This window comes from Aquila chrysaetos, chromosome 5, assembly GCF_900496995.4.
Source record: "Aquila chrysaetos chrysaetos chromosome 5, bAquChr1.4, whole genome shotgun sequence".
Lineage (NCBI taxonomy): Eukaryota > Metazoa > Chordata > Aves > Accipitriformes > Accipitridae > Aquila > Aquila chrysaetos.
In genome coordinates this window covers 50716638-50729708 of record NC_044008.1, presented here as the reverse complement: position 1 = coordinate 50729708, position 13071 = coordinate 50716638, and the positions used below count along the sequence as shown (strand labels likewise).

General features: G+C 40.2%; 1 protein-coding gene across 6 annotated transcripts; it reads right to left on the bottom strand.

Annotated features, from left to right (window-relative positions):
* Positions 1–2823: 2823 nt before the first annotated feature.
* RAMAC (RNA guanine-7 methyltransferase activating subunit) lies at positions 2824–7588 on the bottom strand. Of its 6 annotated transcripts, none has more exons than XM_030014391.1 (3): positions 7508–7588; positions 5600–5774; positions 2824–3965 (listed from the first exon to the last, which is right to left on the bottom strand). In XM_030014391.1, exons 2-3 carry the CDS (start codon positions 5764–5766, stop codon positions 3776–3778), a joined length of 357 nt encoding a protein of 118 aa, XP_029870251.1. In that variant the 5' UTR covers positions 5767–5774; positions 7508–7588; the 3' UTR covers positions 2824–3775. The 6 variants fall into 6 exon arrangements, with proteins under 6 accessions (XP_029870251.1, XP_029870255.1, XP_029870254.1 ...); XM_030014395.1 differs by having other exon boundaries at positions 5600–5781; positions 7508–7554; XM_030014394.1 differs by lacking the exon at positions 7508–7588 and adding an exon at positions 6599–6707.
* Positions 7589–13071: the final 5483 nt, after the last annotated feature.

Sequence of the window (13071 nt, the reverse complement as noted above, 5' to 3'; positions counted from 1 at the left end):
GTGCATAATTTAAGCAGGGTTATATAGCTCTCTTCTAACATACAGGGGCAAGGGGACAAACTATAGTAATTTTTCCTGATCGGCAAATGAAAGGCAAGGGAGGTACTGTTTCATTAAATTGCTCCTAAGGCGGTCAGTAGCTGCTGTAAGGAGCAGTCCTGTTTTTCCTTCCTTCTTGCTCCATGTTCCTACCCCCTCTTGTTTGTCAGAGTTAGAGGAGGTGTGACTGCCCAAGTTGGATCAGCTAGCAAAATTCACCCAGAGTTGTGTAATTCAGAGATATTTTTTTTTTTCTAAGGAATAGGGGTGGTGGCAGGCAAAACCTTAGCTTAAAATTGATACAAAAAAGAATTTTCCTTCCAACATCTCAGTATAAGAAGCAAATGTGAACATGTTTCTTGGTTAAGCAGAATATTTATTAGCAAATTAATAGTACGAGTTTAAATATATTCAAATATATAACTGCTGCAATATATTAAAATGTATTTAAACAGTAGATTAAATATCTTTTTTGTTCTAAAAGTTAAACATTGATTATATGTGTATCAGAAATGACACTTGTCTTCCCTGTCTGAAATCTCTACTAGAGCCTCTTGAAAGTAGTTCAGCTTCTAACTAACTAAACTTTCAAAGCCCATCTGTATGTTTCTATTCCCAGCTGCAAAGCTAGGATAAAATAGAGGTTCAATAGCAGTGACCACTTGTAAAATTGTATCTCACAAATCACACTAAGATTTTTTTTTTTTTTTACTGTGCACTTTCTTTTGCCTTCAAGTATCTAATGGCTTAGCTGTGATTTGAAAGCCTTTAGCATTTTTTAAAATGCTAGTTAAGAAATTGTATAAAAGCTACTGAGTTTTCTTAGTTGTTTGCCACAGCACCTGTAATTTAGCATGATAATTCTTCAGTAGCAATTAACGGTCCATACAAAATTGCTGTATGTGTTCAGGAACGGATTTAGAACTGCTACAAGAGCCGTATTCAGAACTTCTGGAGTGTTCAAATTCTTGGTAATGTGGCGTCATTTTTTAATACATAACACTTATCTTTCTTTTGTTTTATTCATGGTGATAATAATGCTGTCTGAGCAAATGTCAGATGGAAGAGATCTCTTAGTCAGATTCGAGACACTGAATTTTAATGTTCACCCTGCAATCTCCAGCATAGTTAAAGCAAACACTTTCTGTAGTGTTTGAAGTTGCAAATGTTAAAGTTACTGAGCTTCAGTTTCATCATCTGTAACACACTGTAATGCACAAACCGTAATTGCAGGCAATACTTACTGGTTTTATTTAGCTTGATGGAAACAGTAAACTGGACTTTATCATAGATACTAATTCATCTAAGTGGAAGCTGCTGGAGGCAATATATTTTGAATTCTATTTACCTTTCTGTCCAGTGCAAGGCATGCATTTATTTAGAAATGTATTCCCCCCCAAAAAAATCAGATTCTTGCCATAATTAGTCCAAGGAAAAGTTTTGTAAATCATACAGGTCCTTAAAGTTGAATTGAGAGCTCTAATGGTGAGGAAGATGGAGTCAAGAATGTAAAGACAGAAAGTGGGAAGCTGCACTGGCCTGCGTCTCTCCTGGTCTCACAGTCGAGAAACTCAGAATAAGAGAGCTGAGATCATGAAATGTGTGATTCTAAGTCACAACTTCCACTTAAGCCATCCTAATCTATCTGGTCACAGTGTTGTAGATTCTTTATTCACTAGCTGAAAGACACTAAAAATAAAATAGTAATTGGGCTTGAGGAAAAGCAACAGATGAGACAGAATCCGTTCCTTTTGCCAGGTTTTATTTCAGCCTCAAACGCTACTCCAGATGGTAAGGAAGAAGAACATCCTGGCACAGCCTGACTTCCGTGGCATAGCTGGCAGTATCAGGCTCTTTGCAGAAAAAGATGCACTCCCTTCTTGGAGGTAGGAGTCTGGGATACCTGGTACTTTGCATGTGATTCTGCATTAAAAGGGAATTCCACCATACCAACTTGCAGGCTCTCCATAGTGCACAGATCAGAACTTTGCATGATCTTATATCCTCCAGTGTAACAGCTCTGCCATATTAATGAGGGTTAAAAGGGTGCGTTTCATCCAGTAGAACTCCTTAAGGAAAAACAAACCTCTCGCTGAAAGACTTCTAAAGTTAAATAACTGAATTCAAGGCAAATACTTCAGGGAGCAGGATATTAGAAACTCTATCAATCAGAGTTAACAATATTATATAAAAAGCAGAAAACAGAAATGCTTAGCAGGTAGGTGGAGACACTTGGGTCATGGCTTTTCTATCACAGACTATGTAAAAGCTACATATAGTCTGTGTTTCTAAGATCAACAGTAAACATAACCTTTAGCTCTTAAAAGCATCTTATGAGCTGGGAGACTGTGCTTTTGACTTCTATATTTATTCTTTGTTTTTAAATCAAGATGCACTAATTTGCGCTCCTTATCATGTAATGTCATGACTTTTACAACAGTCAGCATGGATGGTTCTGTGTTTCTGTACAACAGCTGAAGAAAATGTCAAGTACAAAGAAATGCACTGCTCTCCTGATACAAATTAGCTTATCACGTAAATGGTGAAATAGAGGACTTTGACCCTATTATAGGAGAATGTAAGATAGTGGATTAACGCTCCAGACTTCTAATTAATCACAATGTGTCTCATCCTCTTGATTGTAGCTAAGTAGGCAATTCTTCTAACTTAAACCAACAGCTGTCCAGTATTAACAGTTATCTGTTAGTACTGCTTCTTGTGCAGCTGTCAGCCTAGGTGACAGTGTTGCAATTGTTTCAAAAGTTCAAATATTCAGAAACAACCTTACATGAGAACTATACTTTTATTGTGTGCATACTTCAAAACCCCACAGAACTTAAATTCTAAGAACTGAATAACACTCTGCACTGCTTATGCTACTTTCTCATGCAAAAAAAGTACAGAACAGTACTGATTATGGTTCCTTTCTTCTATAACATGCACAAAGTATTTCATACAAACTAATCATAATTATCATCAAAATTTTACAGCTTTACTGAAATGGGAATTCCAAAATTTGTTATGCACGTACCAAATTTATTTTAAGATGATACAAATTCATCTAAGTCTGATATCACTTCTCAAGGTAAAACTTGTATATCACTGAACTACTACAATAAGAAGATACATATTTGAACTACTTCATTTTTATTCCAACTTTTAGACCATGTTTTAAGAGGAATACTGCAAATAAATTGAAGTCATTGAGTCAACAGACACTATGCCGACCCCATAAAATACTTCTGTAATAGCATTTCTTGTCTCAGTTTTAAGGCATTCGAAATTCAAACCAAACTGAGCTTTTCTCACTATCAAAAGCCAAACTAAGAAATTCTCTCCAGAGAAAGACACAATATGTCACTTTCAAAAAGAACTATCTTAAGGCAATGTGCCACTGCTACAGGCTGCACACAAACCACAGCTCTTTCCCCCTGACCCGTTGTGTTTTCAAAAATGTAACAGAGAAATTTCAGTGATGGAAGAAGTCTACTAGTATGTATTCAGACAAAAGAATGAGATAGAAATTTAATCTAAGATCTACAGACTAAACAAACTCCATATAATACACTTTTATTATTCATAAAAGGTATTCCCTTTTTCAATTCGCACTACAGATAAACAGCAATGGACTGTAATACTGATTCTTCAGTTATCTATAAAACTGGAAAAATAAGAAAACTGAAATCTAACTGAATTTGTTACATAGAATCACTGGGCTTTCAAACCACAAATATCATCAGTAGGGATGGTAACGAGGCCCTGGGTTGTAGGAGTTGTAGCCATATTGTCCGTAGTGGGAGGAGTACGATTGTCCTTGTCTGTGCTGCTGGTAGCTATTACCCCAACTTCTTTCTGGCCTCTGATTAGATCTATAGTCACCTTGCCAGTTGTATCTGTCTCCTCTAAAATATCTACCATCTTGAAACCTGCAATGAAAAGAAATGTCAAAGATTCACACAAATTGTGAGTGTTTAAAAAGATGAATGGTAATGAACTCTTGAATTTTACAGTTTTCATTAAAACTGTCATATAACTGTTTATACACTCAATTACTTATCTGTTTTTATGACAAACTGATGACAACAAACATATCTACAGTCATCTGAGATCATTCATTAATTTCTTACTACTACCCAACACTCTATTTGCTAAGCGATGGAAGGATAGTCTGTTTCCTAACAAAGTATTCACAGGCATTAGGTGAACTCCTGGAACTTTGAATAGATACTCAAACAGACCATATATCTGAAAAACAACCAGAAGATACATCTATAGCTGTATCGAAGCCAGGTTCAATCTAGTAGCTTCATGGTTGAAAGCTGTGGCAAAGCAGGCTTAAGTACAATTTAGCTACCTAACAGCATAGAGTCCTGGAATTTGCATATTCCCTAAAATACATACTACCACTGCTTCATGGTCTTTTGTAGATTCCCACGCTCAAGAGAGTGTATCTTATCAGTGCTATTTAGCCATTGTTCCATCTAAATTTTGGCTTTTCAGCTGTATCTCTATTCCTATCAACATTTGAGCTGCCTCACAGTCATTTTCTTTGGATATCTCAGTGGTGTGGTGTAGACAAACAACATTTACATGAGGTTCACTTGGTGACCAGACTGTAGATAGAAGAAATCATTAGTTCAAAGAACCACCAAGTTTTGTAAGAATATCTCCTTAAACGATCACCTTTTCTTTTAATCTGTAGAAACTGAATCTGTGTTTAACTTCGTGACAAGCTTCTAGGGTGAGAAAAAGTTAGAATGTTGTCCTTTTCTTCAGATAAGGCACAAATCCTACTTAGGTATTTAGCTAAGGAGTCTCCCCAACTGTTAGTTGGACTGGAGTTTAACAACTTTATATTAAAGGCTGATGTTAGTATTACCAAACATACTACATGCTGTAATCATTGTTTTTCAGTCACACAAAAATCAGATGTTACTGTCCAGAATTCAGTAAAAAGCTGCAATTACATCCTAAAGAAATAATTCAAAATATTTTGCAGTAGGCAGATAACATTGCTCTTGCTAGACAGATTGGATGATGGATTTTACAGTCATTTCTACTAGATAAAAGAAATACAGGCTAATTAACAAAGTACAGCAAATATTTAGGTTACAAATGAAACGTTTTTCTGGACGGCTAGCAACAGATAATCACACTATTAGCCTGTTCCTTTGCACATTTTCCTGCCAGTTATTATCCAAGAGAAGATAGGCTGCTTAGTTTTGCAGAACTCTCATCTTTCCCCTCTGGAAAAACATTCCTGGCTGAGCTGTAACAAACCCCAGGGCAATGGGTTCGGTGGTTCCAGCTCACTCCTTACTAAAAAGCAAATTACGTAGTACTTTTACATACAATGCAAAAACTTTGACTACCAATACAAAGAAAACATAAAACCTCATTACTTTTCAGAGAAGACTATTTCTCTTAAACAGTTACCTATGAAGTAACAAGAAGATACTTCTGTTAACAAAACAAATTCCATCTTTCTTCTGAAATAAATGATCATTTAACTATATATTTGTGAAACTACCAAGATTAAAAAAGAAAAAGAAATGGGTACCGATCTCTGTTTCTCTGGTTGCCACCAGATCTGTTTCTCCATTCTTCAACTATAGGAGGGGGATCTGCAGGGCGTTTCAGGTATTCTTGGTATTCTTCATCATCTGATGTGAATCGATGAGCAAACATCTTTTCATAATTCAAGGGCATGTCAACCAAGGAAGTCATTCTGAAAACTTTAAACATGAACACAATAAAAGAAGTGGCTTTAGCAACATATGAAGACTCTTATTGTAATAGCTACCAAAATCCACTTAGGGCAAATGAAAGACAATGAAAAGTTACACTCAGATTAACATGGCAGTTAAGTTTTGGGCAGGCAGACAGCATGGATGACTGACTTGTAAGTCTTGACGGTCTAAAACTGTAAATAACTCTCCTGAATAGGTTATCCCTGATGGATTCCATGTGCAGTCTTTGGACATCTATACTGGCTATGCAGGCACAAATCTGTCTAAACACTGGAAATGGTTTTAAGGGACGCCATCCACACAGGAGAAATTCAACTCCGATTAATACCTGATATAGTCCCCCATTACACAGCAGCATCTTTGAATCAATTTTGATAGACCTAGATTACATGAGCTGTGGTAGAAAGATAGGGGACATTTCTGAGAGTTAGTAATAGAACGAAGTATTTCTTCAGAATGTAATCCCAATCTATTTCTAATCCATTTTTGACAGGAAAAACATTACTACAATCCACTTGAAAAGTTTGCTAAGGTAGAATATCATGCAAAGCCTACGGCAAAGCAAAATAATCATTTATTCACAATAATTTATGTGTTAATAACTTGATTCAGGGAAAGGACAGCAACCTAAGAGGATGTTAAATTACCTCATAATATACCTCTCTGATGAGATTTGTGTTTAAGGCCTTAGTTTCCTTATTTACCTGGCTATATATGCATTTGCCCTTCAGACGTTGGTGCTATCTAGTACTGTCCATCAGTAAAAGTCTGGCCCTAATAGCAGATGCCGAGAAAGGCTCTACACCTACTGTTTTATCAAGCCCTGGGTAATTTAGAGCATTAAAGGTCTTTGCCTCTAGACTTCCAGATAAAGCTCTTCTGCCGTCTCCTGAAGATTTGCAGGCAGGACCAATATTCACCTTGCAAACTGGAGGGAAGGAAGGAGGAAACCGGTTTCTTCTGCACCCTGAGAGCTAAAATATATACCCTCAATGACCAAGCCCAATTCTTCTCCCCGCTGTACCCATGAGCAGCTTGAGATTAGGGTAAGTAGGATGTTTATGGAGAATACAGCACTGTACTCTTTCTGTAGACTGAGCCCTCGCCAGCTTCAGAAAGTTCCGTGTCTGGTGATCTCCAGAGCCCTTCTGCAGCCTTCCCCCTTCCACCTAATGACACAGCGTAAATCTTTCTGAAGCAGGTGTAGGAGTTATTCCCGCAGGACGTCCAGTGACTTCATCCTCCTTTTTTGCAATGAGCTAACCTCGTTAGTTTTTACTGTGAGCTATCTCCAAGGAACTTCGCTCAGTCGGGGAGGGGGTGGATAACACTGCCCTGGGGACCCACCGCATACCGCCACAGTCTTCTCCAGAGAGCAGTGGGAGCAGCTCTCCTCACGATTCATAATTTTCATATTAGTATTCATCCCGCGGGGGCCGGCAACAGGGAAGACCCGTCACCTTCTTCCGCCTAAGGCCAAACACTGCCCTGGGCAACGGGCGGGGCTCGCTCGCCTCGGGAGGGCTCGCGCCGGAGCCCTCTTCCCCTCACGGCGGGCCGGGCCGGGCCGGGGCCCTGTCCCCTCACAGCGGGCGGGCCCCCCCTGCCGCTCTGCCGGCTCTGGCCGGAGCCCGCCGCGGGAAGAGCTGAGGGGAGCTGAGGGTCTCGGCTTCCCGCCACCCTCCTCCCTCACAGCCGCCCGCCGCCGCCCCCCTCACCCTGCGCCGCCAGCCGCCGCCGAACCGCCGCAGAGAGCCCTCCTCTTCCGGGCCGGGCCCCGCCGCTTCCCCCCGCCGCCGGGGCGGTGCCGCCTGCGGCCGGCGTCCTCATAGCGAGCCCCGGGGCCCCCAGAGGGGTCGCCGGCCTGAGGCCGCGCCGCCCGGGCGGCGGGGTGGAAGGATTGATTCCCACGAGTGAGGATTTGATACAAAGCACGTTGACATAAATAGGATTGAGATTTGCGGGGCGCTTTCCTTGGCTCCTACGAAGGTTCTAAGGAGGTGATACCTGAAATATTTGGATTTTAACAGGAAGGTGCAACTGAAAAGTGCAAAGCCAACGTGGCGCCTACAGCAGTAGCCCTGTGGCTGTTGATAATGCGATTTCGGTGTATTTCAGGTGTAAAAAAAGCTTAGAGATGTGTTGACCACCGCGTGAGGAAAGTAAGATGACATGAAGCCTTTTTGGCAGCGAAATAATTCTGCGTAAACCAAAATAATTCTGTTTTGGCGTCTGCTTCAGCAACATATTTATGCTCCCACCTGGTGCTGTAGATAGTGGTTAGTCCTGTCACCTTTAAAACACGTGAAGTTGTGTGTGAGTGTCAAAGCTTCCTGAACGAGGTCCTGTGCACTTCCAATAGCTAGAGGCAGGGAACTGCACCTCCCCTCCTGTAATTCTGTGACCCTGGGTGTTATTAGGAATTTATGAAGTGCCACAGCAGTTATTAACAGCTCGCTGCCCAAAGGATTTGCAGTATGGGGATGTGGTGTTGCCTCTCTCCTCTGAACGGCTGGTGGCATTAAGACTTCCCTGTAGCAGAAACGGTGTTGGTGTCCCTGTTTCCCTGTTTGCCTTGTTTCCACGCCGCTGACGTCTTTGCGTTGCTGACTATCTTCCACAGCTCCTAAGCCAATGATTTTTAGATGGTCTCTCGTGCTGTCTATAATAAACGGAATTTTGTAGGACCCCTTCAGAAAGCAATGTTTTTTTATAAGCCCTACTAGAGACTCTATTGCTTACAGGCACTAGCAAAGCATAGAGACTGATAATTGAGTACCTCACTTGAAACAAAACACCCCAGCGACAGCGGCATCCATTTCTCCAAAAATATTAGTCTAGAATAAGTGCCCTTTGTTTGATATAAACAGCAATAATTACAGTCTGCTGTCCTGCATGACCTATAGCAGGAGTGTGTTGTCACCTGCAGAATAGAAATTATGACCTCAATCCAAACAGTCTAATGCAAATACCTTAGCCTGGATAGCTAGTTCTAAGCCAAACAAATTGTCATTGAGGCTGAAAAATAATATATTTTAGCTTAAGTTTTCCCCATATAATCCCTGTTCTACTGACTGCCCTTTTAAAATGGGCAGAAGTAAGTAGGATTTTATTTCTTCCCCAGGCATGTTTCATTTTGACCACAGGATATTGCAGTTTCAGGTGTGTCTACAGAGGATTTCATGTATAAAACTAATGAGATGATTCTTAATAAAAGGGAGATACTTGGGTTTTTTGAGGCTCTAGTCTGCTGTTTCATGGGTGACATTTTTCATTAAAAGACAGAACTTAATTTAGTATTAAACTTTTAATTATAGACTCAAGTCATCCATACATTTAAGCATATACATAATCTAAGCATATATATCAGTTCTGTTGAAGGCATGGGCCCCTTGTAAATGCTGTGAGCCACGTACTTCACAAATTACAGTTTTGCTAAGGTGCTCTCATCAGCATATTCCGCATAGAAAAACACTTGCAGGGAATGGCTAAATCAGAGTGGTACATAATTATATATATATCATATATATTTATATGTGATGCTTGTGCGTTGGATCTTTTTTCATGACATGTCTTTATGCCTGCTATGGGTTATAACATCATGAAGGAGATCATGATCCAGGTGGCAATACCTTAAGATTTCTCATAGATGTTATACTGAAGTTCAAACTGCATGTAAAAAAACCAAAGTGACAGGTGATTTTTAAAGGAATAAAGGCACTCAGAAATTAATATTGTCACCGAGTAGGACTTTCAACACCCACTAAATGCCTCACATAGCTACATAGTAGGTGCCCAAGTACTTAAAAGGTCTAGCTCCAAGTGTTGTCAAGGCTGAGAACTTGATAATCCACTCTTGCAATCTTTCTGCTCACTTCAAGGCTCTCTGGGTAATTAATGTGTTGGTTTTGTACAAACACAATCTCGTAATCAGCATCTCTGAAGTCTACTGTAGTGTGATAAAGCCTCAAAGGGTTTGCTTTTTTTTTCTGGGGATTTCATTATGTTAAATAATGTACTGTTAGATGAAGTCTTATCTTCTAAGTTTTAAACTAAGAGTTGTTCCTTTTAGCCTATCAGAAATTAATGGAGCTTTTGTAGAGGGATCTTCCTGACTGAACAAAGGAATATACACTAAAACTAGCAAAATCTTGTTTGCCTTGAAACAATGGAAAATGATGGTTCTTTTTATAATTATTTAGTCTTCATAACTCTTACTGTTCTGTCACAAGACTTTGTATTTGATGTTTTACATGAATCTGCAGCTTCTGGACTCATGTGTTTTCATTATACTCAACTTTCATTTGAAAATGAATTTCTAGCCCTTGTTATTATGGTCACTTCTTGGGAAAAGAAGTAAGTCTACTGTACATGATAACCAGCCTGTACCAAGAAGCAAAAGGAAAACATTGTTCAAGTTTTATTTGTTTAAAATCTTGTATTTTTTTTTCAATTTCCCATTTCTTTATGACTAGTTTCTTTGCTTTATCTCAGTAGAGGTTGACAGCTGTGGCATTTTTAATGAAAAGTCAGCATGTATCTCGGTAGCAGGAGAAAGGGAGAACTACATATTTTGTGCATTTCTATACCTTTAAACAGGAGGGATCCTTTTACTTCAGTGTTAATATCTAACTTGAGAAATCAACTAAGGAACTAACAACCCTTGTAATTGGGGCCTATCTGATCAAGGGAATATTAATCTATAAACGAATAAGCAGAGAAACCTCCATAGATTGTTATGGCTCCTGCTGGGTTTTTTTAATACCAAAATAATGTATCAGATAATATTTTAGTGAAAATGTATTTATCTTCAAAACTCTGATTTTTTTTCTTAGCTTGCTGAACCTGCTCAGTGATTTCCTGTCAGCCAATTTCCCTCTCCCCTCATTCTTTTTTCAGTGTCTCAGTTACAGTGTAACTGAAAGCCTAGTTTGTTTGTACAATGAAACCGATTTCCCCAGATAATTTATTCAAGGAAATGGTGATGTCTGGCACTGCTAGAGGAACAAGACTTTGTGTTCTGGCTAACGGCAGGTACAAAGGGTGAGCATGGAAGCCTTGTTATTGATTACAGGCTAAAGGAAAGCTGTGTTTCTGTGGGCACAAGAAGCTGTAAGACCACCAGGGGCATCTGAGTAACTAATTACTGCAAAGTATTTGCTAGATCATTCATTGGACCAAGAGATAGGTAAGCAGAGGTACTCTTTAGCCAATCTGCAGAAATACTGGGAGTCGTGCTCTTCCTCTAGGACCTCCTGTGCTCCAAAGATCAGCTCTCATCACAGGGTATTTATTATTGCTTTGGCTGGAAAGGATTATTGCCTAGATGAAGCTCACTTAAATAACAAGAAAGACGGAGATGTAACAGCTGTTACTGACAAATGCCTCTGAAGCCCGTGCAGTTATTCTGTCAGATCTCTGCCTTGCCTTTGCCGTTATATTGTACAATATTGCCAAGCTTCAGAGTGTCTTTCACACACCTCCATATGGTATTGTAAAGTGAAGTCCATAAAGGAACAGACTGCACTGTTTCTACCAACTTCACTAAACTTAATACAAGAAATGTTTCCTTCCCGTAACAATGACCTTTAAATGTTAACTGCCTAAAAAAATAACATTGTCCTTTTTTAAAAAGGGGAAAATGCAATTCCTGGTGCTTGATTGTGTTACAGAATAACAGTTTTGGTGCTGTGGGGCCCAATTCCTTTGCATTAAGCTTACAACAGTGTAACACTTGATTACAAGGAATTTATTCCTAATTTATGCCAGTATGAAAGAAGGCATTTAATTTTCCTCAGAGCTATTTCTGTTATCAGTCTTGTAAAACTCACAGTCATATTAAATTATATTTCTAGCGTATTGTTCTTAAAATTAGTGCAGAGGTGGTGTTATCTGGCTGTCATTTATAAATATCTATATACATATATACAAATTAAAAATCACTACATTCTAGCTGCCTTCTTTTATTTTCACCTTTTAAACTGACTAAGCCAGCTGTGCCCTTTGGGGTCTATAAGAATGAATCATTTTTATTATTTTTGCTCTCTTAGACAGTAATTACAGAGTAGTATGCTGTCTCTGTTTTTTAATATTATGGTGCCATTTTAATCCATGGTGCAACACCATTAACTTCAGCAGAGTTACACTAGAAATGAATTTGTCCCCAGGAGGCTTTTCCAAATGTTCAGTTCTTTCCTTGTGATTACCCAGAGGAACGGAGAAGAAGAAGGCAAGACAGAGGGCCCTTTGACAGGAGGAATGTAGTTCAAAGCAAAGTCTTGTTTCTGCCATTCACGGTGCTCCATATGTTTCTCATTTGGGGTGGAGGTGGGTTGGACCCCGTGGAGGCACACATGCTGGGGCTGAAGGGCGGGCAGAAGTTTCTACAGAGCACATCTGGTGCACAGGTTACGTTCTTTCCCAGACGTAGGTACTGTACAAATGGAAAAAAAAGAAGAAAAAAAAGTGGGAAGAATATTCAGATAGTTAAAGTATACTTCTGTGGAACTGCTTAAAAGTCAGAAAATGGAGTAGCCAAATGCTAAGATATCAAACTCATCATAATCATCAGGCTGTCTAAACTCCAACTCAGACGCTTTTTAGATGTCAAGTAATCCTGCAAGTGGGGATGTATGAATCAGTGCTACCATGGATTGCCTATTGTTAAGATAGTTGCAAAATATAAAGGAGGTACTTGCAGAAGTTTCTAGGACAAGATTTTATTCATACTCAATTTTCTTTTATAGTTGGATATTTAATTTTAGTTTAGTCTTGTGTCCATACCGTCTAAAACATTCAAACCGGCTGCAGTATGGAAACACCAACTCGTAAGTTAGATACAAATTAGTAGCACCCAGCTGAGTTTAGAAGGGGAATTTAGAGAATTTCCTCTCTGCTGTCAGGGAGCAGGGAGGAACGGGGAGCCGACAGCACGGCCGGTGGGGTAGGGGGCCCATCCCACAGCCCCCGAGCGGGGCTGGCCGGGGACGGCAGCTGAGAGCTCAGAGGGCCAAACAAGTTCGTGGGGACGAGACAAGTCCAAGGCAAGTCAGAATTTCAGCCTGTGGGTCACTGCCCAGATCGACAGGGTCCATGGCCAGGCACGGCACAGCCGCAGCACAGCTGGATCTGGAGCCCGGCACAGGCGCAGCAGCACTGGGCAGGGACCAAGGGCCCAGGGCTGAGCTTACATGAGCCCCCGTGCCCCGGGGCAGGGGTGGGGTGGAGGCCCCAGGGGGGCCGGTCCTGGCAATTAAGGCCTGTCAGTGCATTCAGGGCCCTG